The 20,360-nt window shown below is 43.2% G+C and overlaps 1 protein-coding gene across 2 annotated transcripts in view; it reads left to right on the top strand.

The window, feature by feature from the left end:
* PLB1 (phospholipase B1) overlaps positions 1-20,360 on the top strand; it is a 107,847-nt gene that overhangs the window by 53,047 nt on the left and 34,440 nt on the right. For both annotated transcript variants that reach the window (XM_081186352.1, XM_081186353.1), the window contains 14 exons: positions 896-954; positions 2,545-2,618; positions 3,203-3,246; positions 4,160-4,268; positions 6,279-6,330; positions 6,481-6,561; positions 7,800-7,865; positions 9,743-9,843; positions 10,967-11,048; positions 11,467-11,571; positions 12,758-12,853; positions 13,720-13,791; positions 16,925-17,002; positions 19,528-19,588. In XM_081186352.1, coding sequence (XP_081042478.1) covers positions 896-954; positions 2,545-2,618; positions 3,203-3,246; positions 4,160-4,268; positions 6,279-6,330; positions 6,481-6,561; positions 7,800-7,865; positions 9,743-9,843; positions 10,967-11,048; positions 11,467-11,571; positions 12,758-12,853; positions 13,720-13,791; positions 16,925-17,002; positions 19,528-19,588 — 1,080 coding nt within the window. The remainder of the gene's footprint in view (positions 1-895; positions 955-2,544; positions 2,619-3,202; positions 3,247-4,159; positions 4,269-6,278; positions 6,331-6,480; positions 6,562-7,799; positions 7,866-9,742; positions 9,844-10,966; positions 11,049-11,466; positions 11,572-12,757; positions 12,854-13,719; positions 13,792-16,924; positions 17,003-19,527; positions 19,589-20,360) is intronic.

Here is a 20,360-nt window from a genome sequence, read left to right on the forward strand (position 1 = left end):
TAAATGGGCATAAAATAAGAGCAGGATGAGAAGCGCGGTAACACTTCAGAGTTCTCTCCACAATCTAAATCATTATTAAGAATTAGTGCAGTTCAGGGTTAGCCAAGATGGAACCCTTAAGATGATAACTTCCATCTTCCCTGACCATGGGCCAAGCTGGCTGGCTCTGGTGTTGGAGTTGTACTCCACAACATCTGGAGGGCACCATGTTGCCTATCCTATACCGGGGTAGGAGATCAGTCCTGGTGCCCTGGTTACCCCACCCACAAAAGAATTAAAATCCATATGGGCTGAATACTTTGTCCCAGCACTACTTAAAATGGGTATCCCCTAAACCTCCCACCAACTTGAAAAAGTTTAGAGCACCCATATCAATATTATAACCCTTTGGTGCATGCTTAACCATTTTAGAATTATATTAGAATTATATTCTGGTGCTGTAGTATTTTTAACATTGTTCCACTTATAGAGCTGGTATCTTATAATGCATAGGAGTGCCAGATATATATGGAACACCAACTCCTTGTGTTGTGCAAAGATTCAGTGCCAGATATATATGGAACACACAACTCCTTGTGTTGTGCGAAGATTCAGTGCCGAACAGAATTAAACGGCCCGATCCTATCCTTTGGATCTTTTGATAATCAAAATCCTTAATGGTAGCTTAGGCATTCAGCCTCTTCACTGATAGATTGATCAGTATGTTTCTATCTTGCCCTACACGGCCATTGTTTTATTTTATACAAAACTGCTAAATTTTGTGAATCAGAGCACGTTTGATGTCTCTCAGCACTGGAGTATAAACTTTCACTAATTCACATCCTATGATTAACATAATTCTCCTTCCTGTTGCAAATTTAACCACATCTTTTTCTTTCTTTCTTTTTCCTTATAGTGCATAGCTTGAAACCAGCTGACGTGCAAGTAATTGCTGCCCTGGGGGATTCCTTGACTGTAAGAAACATTGCTCCTTTTGCCATCCCCCAAAGCGAGCTGCATCACAGTTTGCTTGCTTAGACGGAGGAGGGTATTTGGCTTACATACTGGCTTGTGGCATGTAGAATACTTTAGCATGCTAAGCCGATGGAACATTTGCTACAGCCGGGGTGTGTGTCATCACTGATGGGAGATAGTGGCGACCACATTTATATGTAAGATGGCTGCATGCACCGCTCCGCACATAGATTTCCTTATTCCCCATCATCCACGTAGCTAGCCAGAGTTCTTGGTGATGGTTCCAAGCAGTGCCAGATTTACATATAAACTAAACAAGCTATAGCTTAGAGCACCACTCTCTTGGGGGCCCAAAATTGTTTTAAAGGAAAAGAAAACTGGATGTACGTTTCCAAAATATAAGATAAAAAACAAATAAAATAAAACCTACATACAGCAACAGTGTTTTGTGTTGTGTAGGCTCCTATGATGTAAGTAATGGGCCCCACCTGCTACTAGCCTGCTCCCTAAAATATCACTGGTTTGCTCATTTCTATATATAGGATACCATGTAACATATATTCAACACAAAAAAACAGCGACAATTTGTTGCTGACAAAGGACAGCTGGGCCCCATTACCTTCAGTCGCTTAGGGCCTCATCAAACCTAAATCTGGCCCTGGTTCCAAGGCTCTAGAACTCCTTGCCAGTTGAGGTCCAGCTTCAAATACCTTTTTCTGGCAGACTAATCAAGGGCAGCAGTTGCAGCCCAGTGTGGAAACCCCTCACACCCCAGAGGGCAAAATGACTTCACCATGGTGACCAGCCATTGGAACGCCTCCTTGGCCAGCTGCCATCACAAAGTTTGAAATTGCCCTATCAGGTGCAAGCTGAGGGGTGGAGCCAGGATGGAGATGAAGGCTGACTGTGTCCACTTGGCCCCATCTTCAAAGACCTTTCACCGTCCGGTCAATAAAGTTTTCTTTAAATAGGCCATTCCCCTATATTGTAAATGTGTTGAAATAACTTTTAGCTGGTGTTTTTATTGAAGTTTTTCCTACCTGATATTTTCTGGGGGTTCTTTGATATCATTGCTGTTTTATTGTATTTTATTATGTGTTTTATAATATTCTGATTATCATTAGGCAGGACAAAAAACCCCTAAAAATAGTCAAAACTCTTCCCCCATATGCCACATTATGTAAAGTGCCAAATTATCATATAATCCAGCCAGTCATTTGCGCACATGCACCAACTCCATTTCACATTCTCTGTATTATCCTGTACAGAGTGAATATGGGACAGGGTGTTGTAAAAGTTCATTGGCCTGATTGGGTGCCACTTCTCAATTAATTGCCCCATTTATTGTCCAGTTATCTCGAGTCATGCTGATAATGTTTCTAAACCCGGCTTCATGCAGCCATAAATCCTGTTGATGGAACACAGTGTACATAGAGCTTTCAAAATGCCATGGAGGCTCTGACAAAAAGGGTCAGCTGCCCTTGTTCTAGGAGCCCGAAGCCTTAAAAGTACACTTTTCATTATGAACAACAACAAAACAAAATACGTGAGTTGCCAGCTTCATCTATCTCTTTGGTCTCTCTGAGGCAGGCTGGTAATGGCATTGGAGCAAAACCAAATGACCTGATGGATATGAATACGCAGTATTGGGGGCTGGCTTGGAGGTAGGTAACTATCCTTGTGATTTTGCTCCACAAATAGCCACTGACCTTGCATTTGTGGATATTTCCTCCCATAGACAGTAGGCAGTTTTAGGGCATTGTGTCTGGTTTTGCCACACTGGGCACTGAGCCTAGGGGGGCACTGCAGGGTGTCACATCTATGATGTAGTGAATTGAGCAGAACGGAAGGCAAGAGGTGGGGTGGGTGTGGAATTTGGGCCTCACACAGGGCGTCACTGAAATTTGAAAGACCAAAGTCTGCCTCCCACCTAAATAAAAGGGGTAGGAAGTAAACAAAAGGAAACTCCACAATTATTCTGATAGGGAGACTAGCTTGTGAATGTTGAATTTTGAAAATCTTCAGCGACAAGGTTAGTCAAGGTATTTTGGCCCCAAAGCAGAAAATCCCACAGGCACCTCTCCACATTATCTCCTTTGCAAAAGCATGAAATGTACCTTTTGGTGTTTGTCATTGTTCCTCTTACTGGCTAAAACTTGGCTAAGAGGCTCGCTTTCTTTCTTTCTTTCTTTCTTTCTTTCTTTCTTTCTTTCTTTCTTTCTTTCTTTCTTTCTGACTCTTATTGCAGCATTGGAGGAGATGCTTCATTAAGGAATGTAACAACTTTGCCCAGTAAGTAAAAGTCAAGGGGTTGAATCCAGATTTATAAAGCAATCCTAAGAACAGGAAGCTGTTGGCTTAAATTAAACATGCACAAATTACCCCTATTCCAAACTCCTCTCAGGAGTGGGACTACTGCGGCTGACCTGGCCTAATCCTGGCAGAGGGAAAGCAAGCCTTTAAAATGCAGTTTACTTACATCTCCCTTTTTGCCAGCATAAGTTCCACCAGGTTGCCAGGTCATATGACTAAGCTGAATGGAGTTAGGCTCCAGCCTAAATCCATTCTGCCTGGTGCCATCCTGCCACTCCGCCAGGGCTTGACATCCTCCAACATTTCCCCTACTTTGTCATCCTGTTGTCTTCTCCAACCACCCAGCCAAGGTCTTCTCAGGTTCCTGACTCCACATCCAGGGGCGCCGACTTATAAAAAATATTGGGGGAGCCCGCGAAAGCTCATGAATAATTAATAAGCTCATGAATATGCAGATAAAGTGGCGCCGCCTCCTCGTGAGCGAATAGGGGAGAGCGTGCTGCGCCTATTAATCAGCTCCGAAGGAAATTGGGTGGAGCTTTTGCTCGGGAGGGAGGGCAGGAGGCATGCAGCCCGACCCTGTGCATTTTGGGCTGGGGGAGGGGCGGCGGTGGCGCTCTGCTGGAGGGGCGCCTGAGATTATTGGGGGGGCAGAGCCCCCCCAAACAATTTTTTGAGGGGGCTCGGGCCCCCTCAGGCCCCATGGAGTCGGCGCCTATGTCCGCATCAATTATTTCACCTATATACTTCCAAGTTACTCGCTCATTTACTAGAATAATACCTGTCCTGCTTTCTGCTTACGAGAGTAGTGCTCAGAGTGGTAACAACATTAAAACAAGAAGAAAACAAGAGTTTTTTTAAACCACCGAAGTTATTATTTTCTTTCTTTCAGATATCCTCCGTGAGTTCAATGCTAACCTCACGGGATATTCGACTGGCACAGGAGACCTAAGAAAGCCAACTGCCTTTCTCAACCAAGCAGTTCCAAGAGAACCAGCTGAGTATGTCTATCCACGGCATAGTGTCATGTGGAAATTGTTCAGCTCGTGGCGGTGGTGTGGCGCATGCCCGTCGCTTCATCCTCACGCAGCCCCTGCAGCATCACAAAGTGGCACTGGACTAGTAGGGCATGCTTTTTGTGCCTGCCAAGGGCTGTGGGTGGGCAGCAGCAGCACAGGGCTGGCAGAGCAGCAAGGAGCAGAATGCACCCCCAAAAAATGTGCCTGGGGCCACTGCCCCTCTCCCACCCGCGGTCACATCAACACCCCATGTTTAACTCACTTAGATCACTTTGACATCCATGGCTTCCTCTGAAGAATTCTGGGTACTATAGTTTGCTAAGGGAACTGTAAAGGTAAAAAAGTAAATGACCCCTGGACAGTTAAGTCCAGTCAAAGGCGACTCTGGGGTTGCAGCGCTCATCTCACTTTCAGGCCGAGGGAGCCGGTGTTTGTCCACAGACAGCTTTCCAGGTCAGGTGGCCAGCATGACTAAGCCGCTTCTGGCACAATGGAACACCGCGATGGGAGCCAGAGCACACAGAAATGCTGTTTACCTTCCCGCCACAGTGGTACCTATTTATCTACTTGCACTGGTGTGCTTTTGAACTGTAACTCCATGAGGACTCTCAAGGGAAACCATGTCTGTTAAAGTGGTACCAATTAAAGCGGCTTTAAATATGCAGCATAGATGTGACCCCAGCCTAATTAGGCCTTGATAGAAAAGAGGTGAGTCCTAAGTATTACCCAGCTTCTTTGTCTTGCAGTCATTCTGTGAAAGCATGAAGGAAGTTGCTTTCATAGATATTTATCCATATGGTTCATATTTAGTACAGTGAGAGAATGCAGGTGCTCCCCTTTCCCATGGTCTCATTTATTGTCTTTATGTGCTCAGATACTATGGTGATGTCCCTGAACTCTCAAAGACACACATATTAGAAGTCATTTCTACCACATAGTATTTACAGCCTTATCTGGCAGAGATAAAGTAAACTTGATATGGTTCCTGGAATACTATACAGCAACAAAAGGAAGAAAGGAATTACCTTACCTAATCCGACTATTCCTCTCTGCTGATATGAAACCATTTTTTATTTTCATTTTCATTGTCAAAGAATGTAAATCAAAACCAAGAACCCAAAGTAGCATTTGAAATGTCACACAAGCCTAATCATGGGAAAGAAATGAAATGTGTTTCAGCTCATTCCAAGCCCTGGAGCTTCCTTGAAAGCCTAACGTTTCCATTAGTCTTCTGGGTTGTTGTTGTTGTTGGTTTGTTGGGGTTTTTTTTGCAGACTACTTTTTCATGCACTTGTTTCAGTCAGGGACTACAGAGCAAAACTAGGAGTTGAAAAAAAGTAACTCAAAGAAGGAGCAGTTTTCGCTTGGAGGCCGCCATCGCTAGTTCATTCCTGGTTTCGATTAAGGTTTTGAAAGGAAATTTCAAATGTTCTTTCTGCGTTTGTGTGTTTTCACTAAAGTACCCCAGCGGAAGTCAGAATCTCTGCTTATGGGGACCAAAAGGGTGGAAACATAGGACAAAAAAAGAGGGCAAAGAAAGAGGACACCTTTGCATAAACTGTCCAGATGCTGTCCACATGCTAACTTTTGAGGAGCACCTTCAAGGCTCCTGCTCTCCCTTCTTGTGGTCCAGGACTGCCAGAGGACTAATTTAGGACTGGGGCTCCCTTGCTGTTAGAAATGAGTCATCAGGCATTTTCACGGATGACTCATTTTTCCTTGGTCCCGTTTTCCCATTCCAGCTGTAAACAAAGACAATATAGTCTTAAAGTGCCCCCCTGGGTCTCAGGAAATCCAAATTCCATTTTAGCCAATGATTTACCAGGTTAGATTAGGCAAGTTGTTTCCCTTTCTGGGACTGCAGTTCTCTCTTGGTAAAATGGGAATAGCCACTTCTCATTGTACATACCTGTTTTTAAGGATGAGTCTACAGATATATTCAGGCATCAAATACATGCCTTGTGTCATTTTACCTTGTCCCCTCTTTCCTAGGAAATTACCAGACCAAGTAAAGCACCTTGTGAAATTAATGAAAAACGACTCGGTAGGTTGACAACATTCAAGAAACTTGCTTACTTGTCACATTATATGAAGGGTTGCCGATAATTGCTTCATGTCGGTTGGCAACCATGCATTATATACCTGTGTGAATAAGTCAGCAGTGGTAACACGTGCATTCTTTTTCTTTGCTTAGAGAATCAATTTTGACACAGACTGGAAGGTCATAACTGTATTCATTGGAGTCCATGATCTGTGCAACTATTGCAAAGACATGGTGAGTTATGGGGATGTTCTCAAAGCACTGAGATGCTGGATGAAAGCCAAAACAGTGGTTTTCAGGGAATCAGTAAAGGCTTTCCTTTGTGATGGTAAAAGATGAAATCTCAAAGCCTGGAGACCCTAATGCAGCCTAGATGGCTTCGGTGGAGACTCTAGCTATTATTAGCACCAGAGCAAAGGTAGTTGTGCTGCCTAAAGTATCATTCTGGGTTTGAAAAAATGACTTTAAGTGGAAGCTGGAAGGAGATTGACTCTCTTACCTGCTCTGGCCACTGTTTGCAGTGTTTTCTAAGGACACAAGTTGATAAACGCCACACTTCTGTGTGGTTCATTTTGGCTGCTTAATATTACAAAAGCCCTAGATTAGCCACACAGAAAAAAATTCTGAACAGCCTTAGCAGCCCACAACCTGAGTGTCAGAACTAGTAGACCGAGGAAGTTCAAATTTTAGGGAGCCCCCATAGCTTTTTTGAAGTTGAAGATGTAGCTTCAGGTATCAAATCAACTCTTGGGATGCCGGCTAAAGATGGTTATGAAAAAAGGGTGGTCTGCCTTGCTTCCCCAACCACAAGATGTTCCAAATGTGACCTCCCTGTAGGGTTTGTTTCTTTGAGATGAAAGAAAGCATTGGAGACTTAATGGTGCATTTGCTGTACAAACAGATCATGTTGGAAATTTGTAGACCACTGAACATCCATTTCATTCTCTACTTTCTGACTCCTTCGCTGTCTTAAGAATATTCAGTATGTTATTTCTATCCCTCTCATAAGAGCTGAAGGATGTGACATTCCATAGGCAGGGAAACATCTAGTCATCAGGGGTCCCAGATTGTGCAGATGTCAGATTATGCAAAAACATTATAATTATTGTCCTGTCCACAATGATCGAGACAGCCAGGTTCAGAGCATCTTGTATTTTGTGTTTTTTGTCTTGTATTTTTTGTTGTGAACCACCCTGAGATCTACGAATGAAGAGTGGTATACACATTTAATTAATTAATTAATTAATTAATTAATTGGGAAAGGTTTTATTTGTTCATTGTAACTCTTAATTGGGATGCACAAATTCACTAGCATCATCTTTTTTTTTAAGCTACATCATGAATTCCATGTTATGTTTCCCAGTAAGGAGTGACTTGCATGATTAATCTTGTGTATTTATAATATTTGCAAAGGTCACTTTTACCTTTTTTAGGACTAGTAACTCTCTCTTTCTGTCTCCTACTTGTATCAGGATCACTATTCAGCTGTAAACTTTTCAAGCCGTGTTCAAAAAGCACTTGACCTTCTTCATGCAGAGGTAGGTGGCTGCTGCCTGGAGAGCATCTTTTCATTTTATTTTAGGATGTTGCTGCATAATCACACAGTGGATGTTTTTTAGGAGATTTTCAGAGCCATCACTTGAAATGGTCTGAGGCTGACTACAATTTCTTACTACCCACCCAACCTCTAGTGAGGTCACATTCTACCACATCCATACAATTTCTCAGCATTAAAGTGGTATTGCTTGGTTGGTGGAGAAATGCAATTCTCCCCTTCCTATAGGTAAAGGTAAAGGGACCCCTGACCATTCGTGGTCCAGTCGTGGCCGACTCTGGGGTTGCGGCGCTCATCTCGCTTTACTGGCCGAGGGAGCCTGCGTACAGCTTCCAGGTCATGTGGCCAGCATAACTAAGCCGCTTCTGGTGAACCAGAGCAGCGCACGGAAAAGCAGTTTACCTTCCGCCGGAGCGGTACCTATTTATCTACTTGCACTTTGACGTGCTTTTGAACTGCTAGGTTGGCAGGAGCTGGGACCGAGCAACGGGAGCTCACCCCATTGCGGGGATTTGAACCGCCGACCTTCTGATCGGCAAGTCTGTGGTTTAACCCACAGTGCCACCCGCGTCCCCCCCTTCCTATACATGGACTCAAATAATGCACATACAAATGTACTATTGCTATGTAGGATTCAGTTAAATAGGTGTCATGGGATCCCTTCAAATAGCACATAGAATATGTCTAGTAATATGTGGCAAAATGCTCCCTCTTCTCCCTGCCTATTCCATGTTATCCCATTTTTTCCATATGAACCTACCAGCAGGTGGGTGTGGTAGATGCGATCTGCCCTGGGTGTCACCTCCAAGGTGCCAAAAAGGTCCCTCAGCAAGGCACGCAATCTCTGGCTTCCCCAAAAAATATGAAATAAAGTTAAACCATTTTTGCAGGCCAAAAAAATAAAATAAATCAAATCAGTTGGGGGGGGGGGAGAAGAAATTTTTCGCACTGGGTACCACCTGACCTTGCTATGCCACTGCCTGCCAGGACCCTGAGATAATCTTCTGAGGCCCTTCTTCATTTCCCTCCTCCTCGAGAGGTATGGAGGGTGAAAATACGAGAATGGGCCTTCTTTGCAGTGGCTCCCCATCTGTGGGAATGCTCTCCCCAGAGAAGTTCACCTGGCGCCTTCATTATACACCCTTAGGTGCCAGGCAATTACATTCCTTTTTAACCAGGCTTTTGGTTGATCTGATTTACATCCTATGCCCTTTTAAAATGTGCTCTTTTGGGGGCGGGTGCTATTGGGTTGTTGTTTTTATTTTTATTATGTATTCTGTGATTTTATATATTGATTTTATTCTGTGAACTGACCTGAGACCCCCGGGTATAGGGGGGGTATATAAATTCAAATAGCAATAATAAATAATAATAAGGTCCTAGGTCTTCACATGATTTATTTAGAAAATGTCTGGAAAGGATAATATACACTTGGAGTATTCTGTGCTTGATTGTGCAGGGAAGCCTTTAGCTATGGTATAAAACTCTCCAAAGGGGGGTTTCAGTGACTATAGAAGGACATCCTACAAGCATTATTGCAAAGCCACAAGGGAGCCATGTGCCTGTATGAGTAATATAATGTGACTGGGTAGGGGGTGGTGGACTTCTGCCACTATATCACTAATTACTGTCACCAACTATATTCTGTAGGTGACCATGACACACTCACATTAACATTAATCACCATTATCTAATCTTCCTGGAAAGCTTCCATGTGGAAGGGTAGGGATATGGGGGAAACTGGGTCAAACAAGATGAGCAATGAATCAGGCTCGATAGCTGCTTTGACATAGAGACGACGCAAGTCCTGTGTTTCACATGCTGTTGTCTCTTATAACTTAGTGCTTCCTTTCCCATCAGGTGCCAAAAGCTTTGGTGAATCTTGTGAATGCAATGGACCTTCTTCCTCTGAGGCAACTGTTTCTGGATAGCAGATTGCCCTGTCCTGCTCATTTAGCAGTGTAAGCCAGCTTTGGTTTCTTCTTGTATCCATGTCATCCAAGTATATCTGGCCCATTCTGCATGGCATCCACACCACCAGGTACTTAAAGCACATGGCTTCCCCCAGTGAATCCTAGGAGCTGTAGTTTACCCCTCACAGAACTGCAATTCCCAGCGTTCTTTGGGAGAAGTCAAGTGGTGAATGGTGAGCAAGTGATCTGCTCACTGGATGTTAGGTGAGATCCCAGTATAATGGTATGTCTAGGGAGGGCTTTAATGGAAGCATCTCGGACTGCAAATTCTTAATCAGATAAAATGAGACAAAAGCCCATGATGGCACAAATATAGGAAAACTTTCTGAAATGCCTTTGTATTAGGCATTTTGAGAAAGCTAATTACAAGCCAGCAGGATCTGTCATAACAAGCCATGTGTGGTAGCCTCAATATGTCATATTGTGCAGGTTGTGTTTTCCCTACCAAGTCACGATTTAGCAGATTTCCTTGGGAAACAAAACACAGATGTAGAATAAATAGATTATATTTAGTCTGTCTTCATTCCTTAGCATCCGATGAAGTGGACTGCAGTCCTCAAAACCCTTATTCTATGGTAAATTAGTCTTTAAGGTCCTATAAGTTTCTCGGTTGCTTTTTTTTCCTAATTAGAGTAGTAGTAATCACTCTGGATATCCTTGGTTTCTTGCGATGGCAAAAGTGAAACATTAAAATTGTATTTGAGTCCTTGGATCCAGTATAATCCCCTACCATCACTTCTATAATTCTGATTTCTTTTATGTTTCCAATTCTGATTTTCAGTGACTTTCTACTTTCTACATTTCCTTATCTATCTATCTATCTATCTATCTATCTATCTATCTATCTATCATCTTATTTCAAATACAATCTCTAAGCAGTTTACAACATCCTAAAAATATAAAAATAAAAGGGAAACCCAAAAGTAAAGAAAAAATGTGTACTTTATAGCATAGATAACAATGAGATAGTCTATACTCTTAAACATCAGTATAACCTGAAACAGCCAACAGACAGTGACCATGATAACTACTCGTAGTTCCAAAATATGGCTTTATCAAAATATGGCTTTATGCTGTTTTTGTCCCGCACTCCCTTTAATTTCATATGCAGAGAGAATTGTGAGTGTGTTCTCACCGTTCAAGAAGGCTCACCAGAGCTGGCGAGGATGAAGGAAGCAGTCAAAGCTTATCAGGTATATCTGCAAAGAATCAATATTGCCATTTTGCATGTTATCTGCTGTCTTTGTATGAATGTTGTTACATTATACCCCAAAGCAACCATATTTTGTTCTTCTGGAACATCCTACGACATGATTTAAAACTACCACACTCTAGAGACAAAAATTGGATAACTGTCTCAAGAGAACCCCACCAACATTTCATGATTTCTTATAATCTCTACCATGTATATTATGTGTGTGGTTTCTGTGCTGTTCTTGGCACAGAAATTAGTTTCCTAACAGTACCCTGGCCCACACTTTCTGCTAAATCATGGTTCAACATTATACCATAGTTTAGTGTGCTTTGAACTGTGGTTTGTTTACATCTTGCAAATCATAATATGAAACCATGGTCTGTTCTTGAGGTACTCCTTTTATTTTTATTCCACAGAGCAGTCTGCAAAGCCTAGTGGAGACTGGCAAGTATGACACCCAAGAAGATTTTACAGTAGTACTGCAGCCTTTCCTCCAAAGCATCGTACTTCCTCTTCTACAGGTGTGTCTTGGCTGGATTGAACGTGGATGTGTATGTTGCTTACCTTATAAGAAAGCCTGCAGAGCTTTTAGGACATTCTGTGGGATCTTGAAATTTTGACATAAGGCTGTTATGATGCAATTTGGATTGAGTCGTGGACTCTTGATTATTCAGCATTCATACTGCCTTGCTCATGCAGTGGTTAGACTGTGTCTGATCCTTACTGAGCATAGCGTGTGGTCTGTGAACACTGACCTATATTGAGGTGATGAGAAGGACTTCCTGCACAGCAGCCAGCACTTCCATGTGGGTTCACAGAACACTCAAACCAGTGGCCTAGTGTTCCATATTAGACTGCTCACAGAAGTTAAAATATGTAATGAGTTCCATTCTTGCTCCTTTGCAGTGTTTGTGAGCTGAGGTTACTAGTATGAAGACCCAGTACCCTTTAGTTTAGACCTGCACCAGCATTTCTTAATTTTCTCTGGGATTGGGAAAGTATATATATACCAAAATACAAAGCACAATACAAAGCAAAAATAAGAAGAAGCTTTGTTAGCAAGGACAAAACCTGTCCTGACATAAAAGAACCTTTCAGACTGAGGTACTATGCAACTGTTTTCAAAAGTGGAACTGAAATGACCAGGGCTTGTTAAAACTATAGATGAAGGCTGAGTATTCATTGTGACTGACAGTTGCTTTATTTGTCACTCTTAAAGAAACACCAGCAGGGTTACATCAGCTTTGAAAATGTTGACTGATTTCAACATTTTACATTTTTTGCAGCAAGTTGTAATTTGTCTTTTATAAATTGCTCTTTTGCAGTTTATAAACGTGACCTATCATTTTGTATTCTGTTGTGCATCCTTTTAATTCATGTTTCCTAGTTCTTTCAGGCTTGAAGTAACTTTTTAAAAAGCAGTTTATGCTGCAAGCAAAGTTAAGAAAAACTGTTCTGGCAACACAAGAACTTTATTGACCTGAAAGAGCTCACATCAAATTTGACAGAATTGACACATACCGTGTAATGCCTCCACCCCCTGCTATTGACTTGAATAGAATATTAGTTACCAGAGAATTCAGGCAGTCTCTGATAGTTTCAGACTAGACACTAAAGAATTAAAACATTTTCACTGGATTGAATTTTCAGGATTGTCTCTTTGAACCCCCCACCCCCTCAAAAATCTAATGTTTTCAAACTTTTCAGGATGGACGTCCAGACATCTCTTTCTTTGCACCTGATTGCTTTCATCTGAGTCAAAAGTCACATTCCCAGCTTTCTCGGGCCCTCTGGAACAATATGGTAGGACATGGGATTTGATAATTTTGCTAATGTCCTCTTATTTGTACAGTGTATATCTCCTGGGTAGCAAAGACCTTTATGCCATTAAAAAATATTTTGCATATTCAGATTTTCTCCTTGTTGTCTTCAGATTATGTATTTATTTGTTTACTAGCAACTAGAATTGCTCAGGAATTCTAACTAAAAAATCTGTGCTACTTTGAAATCAGTGCTTAAAACTAGCACAGTTTTGAAAGGTTTAGGCCACCATTTTGATTCAAAATGGTATCCAATCTTCTCCAGACATAGACAAAGTTCATTGAACCATCATACAAAAATTGGTTGCAATTTCTTAAGGGATGTTCAAATTCATAGTGAACAAACAACTTCTAAATATATATATAGTAGATATAGTAACACCCATGTACATGAGGCCTTCTAAGGAGCAGACATAACAATTATTCCCAAGGGGCTTACAGACTTGAGAGAAACAAGGAAACAACAGGAAGGTACATATGGAAACAACGGAAGGCAGGAGAAGAATATATGATTATTTCAATTACATGTGTTTTGGATAAGTTACCATAAGAGCATAGGGAAAGGGGGGGTGACCCAAAGGCTTCCAGGAAAAGGTGAGTTAATCCTTGCTCTCAATGCTGTGAAATTATTGTCCTGTAGACAGTTGCTGTGTCACTCACTTAGAATTTTAGTTAAATTTCAGTGGCAATAAAACTGAGAACCCTTGAGAAAATGAGTTTGCAAAGTGCCTCGGGGATCAAATTATGGAACAAATGCATCATAGTATTTATTAGTTTTTATTTTGAAAGACAATTATTGGGGGGGGGGAGAAGAAACACTGTTATATAACCATTTGTTTTGTTTTGCAGCTTCAACCTTTAGGGAAGAAATCCGTTTCCTTCAACTTTACAGATAATGTAGCCCTGAGCTGCCCAACTCTGGTAAATAGAGCATCATCTTTCAGGGCAAAAGGTGTCAAATGTGGGTCTCAGCAATCTAACACTCAAATGATAAGCCACTGCCTTATGTGATCAATTATTTTTCCAACTAATACCTCTTTTTAGAATACAGGTGTCCCTCTACCTACGCACAACCGACTCACATGCAACTCTATGTGCATGGTGCTGGGAAATAATTAAATAATTCAATTCAAACCAAGAAATGGCAGGAGAGAGCTGGAGAGTCTTCATGGCTCATGAGGAAGCCCTCTCCAGAGCCCAAAGAGGACATCAGTGAGGGTGGAGGAAACCCCAAAGAGACTAGAGGTGCAGCAGGGCTTTGTTTATGCTGCTAAGCCTCCCTGCCTAACAGCTGATGTGTGGGGTAGTGCAGAAGCAGCGGCCATTTTCCTGCACCTCCTCCAGCCTCCTGCTGGCCCCAGAGCTTCAATTCTAGTTGTTGGATATTTTTGGATGCAGTATTTTTAGTCTGGATTGGTGAGAGAGCAGCAGAGAGGGTGTTTAAAGGGTGTCCCCACTTTACTTGATTTCACTTACTTTTAAAAATATATATATATATATATATAATTATTTTTTTTGAGTTTACATTATTTTGACCATAATCACAATCCGTTAAGATCATACCATCACCTATAGCCTTGCTCAAACTGAGCCTTGACTCCCCCCCCCCACACACTCCTTGGCTTTCATAAATATTCACTTACAACTTAGCATTTCTATATCAACCTATTTACCTTCTTTCATGCTTATAAAATTTACCTTGATAATTGTAAAGAGGTTCCAAAAATTAACATTGCAAAATATTTTAACTCAAACCTGCAAACGTTTTCAAATGTTTACAATGTTCTCTCATATATTGTATAAATTTACTCGAGTCCTTTTCGAACAGCTCGTTGCGCTGCTTTCGGATCTTCCCCATCAGCTTCGCTAATTCTGCATATTCCATCATTTTAGTCTGCCATTCTTCCAATGTTGGAAGCTGCTGCTGCTTCCATTTATGGGCTAAAAGTATCCTCACAGCTGTGGTAGCATACATAAATAAATTTATATCTTTTATGGGAATTTCTTCCCCAATTATACCCAACAAAAACGCCTCTGGTTTTTTGATAAAGGCATTTTTAATAACCCTTTTTCAGTTCATTGTATATCATATCCCAGTAGGCTTTAACCTTAGTACAGGTCCACCAGATATGGTACGTGACTTCACTAACATTCACAGGGGCCCAGAACGCAACCCCTGCCGGGGGGTGGGGGTACCTGTACTGAGTTTCATAGAAACTGCCCCCCCCCACACACACACACATAAGCGTTCTCTGTCAGAGATGGAAGCTTTCTTTCCCAGTCTACAACAATGAGTTCATTTGTGTATCTGTATGTACATTTGTTATGGCCCAGGGGTTACTAAGCCACATAGCAGAGAAAACAAATAGAAGGCTTCACCTTTCCACAATATGCCTCCAGTTTTCTTACTGGCCTTGCCAGTTCCTTGTGCTTCTCATCTCTCCAAGCAGAACTAGTACATTTCACTTGGCTCACTTCCATAAACTTGCAGGTCTATTTACATGGACTAGGAGTGCAAGCATATGCACATTTACTCAGAAGTCCATCCCACTTATGTGCAAAAGTTAGATTTTCAAATTTTATTATATTTTAGTATTTATTTGAAAAATGTACAGATTGCTAACTAGCAGAATGCAACAATAAAATTTCACTTAATAGGAGAGATAGAAACAGTTTTCCAAAGTAACTGTGATGCTGCCCTGATTTGATGTCCTTGTTTACCTTCAGGGTAAAGGTTTTCCATCCTTAAATTCTGGGCTTGGTCTACTTTTTATTTTTTTTACTTTTTTAAATTTTTTTTAATTCATCATTAATACACATATACAAACATACAAACATACATTTCATACAATCTTTAAAAATGTTCAAACATACTTACACTCAATCCCACAAATAGTTCCTTTCCCCATCACCATCCACCAACCCTTCACCCCACCTTTGTGTTTGACTTCCAATCTACTCAATTACAATTTCTTTCCACTTCTATTACTTTCTTTCACACACCTTTACCCTAATTTCATACTTCTTTTTCTATTACACATTGTTTTCCATCTTATTTGATATTTCAGTATTTGAAACGGAACTTGTTTATTCTAATAGGAGTTCTGATTTTTCGATATGATTTTGCAAGTATCTTTTAAACACCTTCCAGTCCCTATCTATCTTTTCTTTCGAAATCCTTCCAATTTCTTCCATTGTTTTGGATATATTGTAATACTCCAATAATTTGGCAAGCCACTCTGTTTTTGTCGGTATTATACCACTTTTCCAGTTTTTCGCAATCAATAGCCTTGCTGCTACTGTTGCGTATAAATATAAGGTCTTATCTTCTTCCTTTAGGCTTCCTGGTACTATTCCCAATAGAAAACCTTCTGGTGTTTTCCTAAATGAGTATCTAAACATTTTTTTCATTTCATTATATATTATTTCCCAAAATTGTTTAATGTTTAAACAATTCCACCATATATGTATCATAGTACATATGGGCTTGGTCTACTTTGATGCAGGTGGCGCTGTGGGTTAAACCACAGAGCCTAGGGCTTGCCGATCAGAAGGTCGGCGGTTCATATCCCCATGACAGGGTGAGCTCCCGTTGCTCGGTCCCAGCTCCTGCCCACCTAGCAGTTCGAAAGCACGTCAAAGTGCAAGTAGATAAATAGGTACCACTATGGCAGGAAGGTAAACGGCATTTCCGTGCACTGCTCTGGTTCTCCAGAAGCGGCTTTGTCATGCTGGCCACATGACCCGGAAGCTGTACGCTGGCTCCCTCAGCCAATAAAGTGAGATGAGCGCCACAACCCCAGAGTCGCTCATGACTGGACCTAATGTTCAGGGGTCCCTTTACCTTACTGGTCTACTTTCTGGTCTACTCTTCTCTCTCTAATGGGTTCTCGAAGCCAAACTCCTCTTTTTCTATGTGAGAATCATGATTGCAGAACTAAATTGAATTCATATTGGCAAGCCCCACAGACCTCAACTCTAATAAATGCATCCTTATGGTGCTGGCATAAATTCCGCAGTATTTGGAGCTTGAAATGTACTTCCTTTTTTTTAGCACCAACCATTCCTGGGAACCTACAAGAACAGCAATGGTTCACATTCGCCTCTGGAGCCCACACAGAAGCCAAGCCAGGTGATTCCTTTCTCATTTACTGTGCCTTATACATGTGAGCATAGTACTGAACATCTGTTGTCTACAGGATCTTTTCACACTTCACATAAGCACCCTGCAGTGACTGTTAAGGGAGGTGAGCTCTCTTTAGATGGATGCACCTGCAAGAGATAAACTTGACTTTTGAATCCTGCCTTATGGATTTAATTGTGCAAATGCAGCCAGCGCCTCTTGCAATGAGCTGTTTGAAGACCAAACAAAATGAAGATTGTAAATCTATGTGCAAATGCTAAAGGTGTGATATGAATTATAAGTAACAGTACACTAGTGGGCAAAATTGTGGAAACCTATTGGGAAAAGTGTATTGCAGAGATTTGATGGCTCATAACACCACTTTTATTTGGAGTAATACCATAAAATTATATATGAATGGAATGATAACTTAATGAAGAATGTAATGCAACAAAGTTTGTTCAATTATCTGTATTCTATCAAAAGTTATAGCCAAATAACCTGAAAAATGAAGCACAACTTACCGTATTTTTCGTCCCATAGGACGCACCTAGGTTTTTTGGGGGGAAATAAAGGAAATTTTCCCCCCTTTATTTTCCCCCCAAAAGCAGGTCAGGGAAACCGAACCAGGTTGAGGAACAGCGGGATGGCGGCGCTGCACCTCCCTGCTGTCCCCCGAGCTTGTGGGGCTGGCCCATGTCTGCCCGGCGCGAGGGGCGCTCTGCATCAGGGCGCCCCGCCCGCCGCGCGGCAGGCTGCTATCCGCAGCGTGGGGAGCCCTGCGGGGAACTCCTGCAGGGCTCCAACATGCTGCGGATGTCTGCCGGGCGCGGGGGGCACTCTGCTTCAGGGCGCCCCTCGCGCTGGGTGGCAGGCTGCTATCCGCAGCGTGGGGAGCCCTGGGGGAACTCCTGCAAGGGTCCCCACACTGCGGATGTCTGCCAGGCGCGGGGGCGCTCTGCTTCAGGGCGCCCCTCGCGCTGGGCAGCAGGCTGCTATCCGCAGCGTGGGGAGCTTTGCGGGGAACTCCTGCAAGGCTCCCCACGCTGCGGATGTCTGCCGGGCGCGGGGGCGCTCTGCTTCAGGGCGCCCCTCGCGCTGGGCAGCAGGCTGCTATCCGCAGTGTGGGGAGCCTTGTGGGGAACTCCTGCAAGGCTCCCCACGCTGCGGATGTCTGACGGGCGCGGGGGCGCTCTGCTTCAGGGCGCCCCTCGCGCTGGGCAGCAGGCTGCTATCCGCAGTGTGGGGAGCCTTGTGGGGAACTCCTGCAAGGCTCCCCACGCTGCGGATGTCTGCCGGGCGCGGGGGCGCTCTGCTTCAGGGCGCCCCTCGCGCTGGGCAGCAGGCTGCTATCCGCAGTGTGGGGAGCCTTGTGGGGAACTCCTGCAAGGGTCCCCACGCTGCGGATGTCTGACGGGCGCGGGGGCGCTCTGCTTCAGGGCGCCCCTCGCGCTGGGCAGCAGGCTGCTATCCGCAGTGTGGGGAGCCTTGTGGGGAACTCCTGCAAGGGTCCCCACGCTGCGGATGTCTGCCGGGCGCGGGGGCGCTCTGCTTCAGGGCGCCCCTCGCGCTGGGCAGCAGGCTGCTATCCGCAGTGTGGGGAGCTTTGCGGGGAACTCCTGCAAGGCTCCCCACGCTGCGGATGTCTGCCGGGCGCGGGGGCGCTCTGCTTCAGGGCGCCCCTCGCGCTGGGTGGCAGGCTGCTATCCGCAGCGTGGGGAGCCCTGCGGGGAACTCCTGCAAGGTTCCCCACGCTGCGGATGTCTGCCTGACGCGAGGGGCGCTCTGTTTCAGGGCGCCCTGCCCGCCGGGCGGCAGGCTGCTATCCGCAGCGTGGGGAGCCCTGCGGGGAACTCCTGCAGGGCTCCCCACGCTGCGGATGTCTTCCTGAAGCCTGGAGAGCGAGAGGGGTCGGTGCGCACCGACCCCTCTCGCTCTCCTAGCTTCAGCAAAAGCCTGCATTCGCCCCATAGGACGCACCCAGATTTCCCCTTCATTTTTGGAGGGGGAAAAGTGCGTCCTATAGGGCGAAAAATACGGTACTTAGGTTGATATACAGTCGCTTTCCTTCATTTGAATGTAGCCAATGAGCATGAGTGTTTAGAGAGCCAATTAGGTGTCATCTTGCTTTGGCAATGATCCAATCAGGTCACAGTAGGATTCAGCTATTGGAGCTGAGAGAACATCTGTCAGTGTGTTATGTGATTGCTATCAAGTTGGTGGTTGTTTTTTGTGTTCTTTCATTTAGTGAGCTTATAAAACGTAATAAAATTAAAGAAATGGCGCAAAGAGTTTACTGGTTGCCCAGAAAGAGAAAGTGATGTAAAACTAGGACTACATGATAGCATGCTATCTCTAGTATGAAGCCTGGGGATGAGGGCAATAAATGGAGGCTGATTAGTATAGACCCCCAAAGGCTGGAAGTGGGGCTTTCTTTGGCTTGTGAACCATGACTTGAAATTCTTGCATGTTCAATATATTTTCATTTCATTTGAAAAGCTTCTAATGATGTTTTGATTGCATTTGTCTTTAAGAGCTGGGGTAGTGATCTGTCATGCCCTGGACAGGCTGCATCCAAAAAAGCCCCAACATCAGGTGAGAAATAAGGAGATACAGAAAGAACACATAATGCAGAGTTTTGCTATCTCTTTCTTTTGCATTTTTTTAAGTCTCAGGGGGGTGTTACTGCGACATTACCAGCGGGGAGGGGAGGGAAACTGGTAGATAAACGTGGTCTTCTTTTTCATTTTTTATTTATTTCTAAGATTCTAGCATTTTTGTCCATTGCATTTTTCTGCACTTGCAAATTCTGCATCTGTGAAGGCTGTAGACTTGTTTTGAAATTAAAACCAGCATTCTCAGAGCTCTGAAAAGAGTATCTTATCACAACCGTAAGTACCTTTAGGGCTGCTGTGGGTATAGATAAGGGTGGAAATGCTGTACGCAATGAATATTCTGTTCACTTCAGTGGAATTTAAGCTTCCTAACTGCTTGCAGGATTGCCCCCCAAAGAGAGAATTAAACTCAGAATATGGCAACCAAGATAATTCAGGATTTAGAAAATGCGTCCCATAAGGAATATTTGTGCCATTGCTTAGTGAGAATTTTTTAATGTTTAGCATTGTTGATCTGCTTGTTACAATCCTATGCATGTTTACTTAGAAGAAAGCCCCAAATGGGTTTAATAAAGCTTGTTCCCAGGTAAGCGTACATAGGATTGCAACTTAAAAGTAGCTTCCATCTCTTTAGTTTCCAAGTTCAGCCCATTCAGCATATCATTTCTGGTCCGTGTAGAATTTTAAGTACCCTTACTGATTGCTTGACTGGACTTTGTTTAATTGTATTTGTATCAAGCGGTTCAAGAATA

This window comes from Podarcis bocagei, assembly GCF_964188305.1.
Source record: "Podarcis bocagei genome assembly, chromosome: 3".
NCBI classification, from domain to species: Eukaryota; Metazoa; Chordata; class Lepidosauria; order Squamata; family Lacertidae; genus Podarcis; species Podarcis bocagei.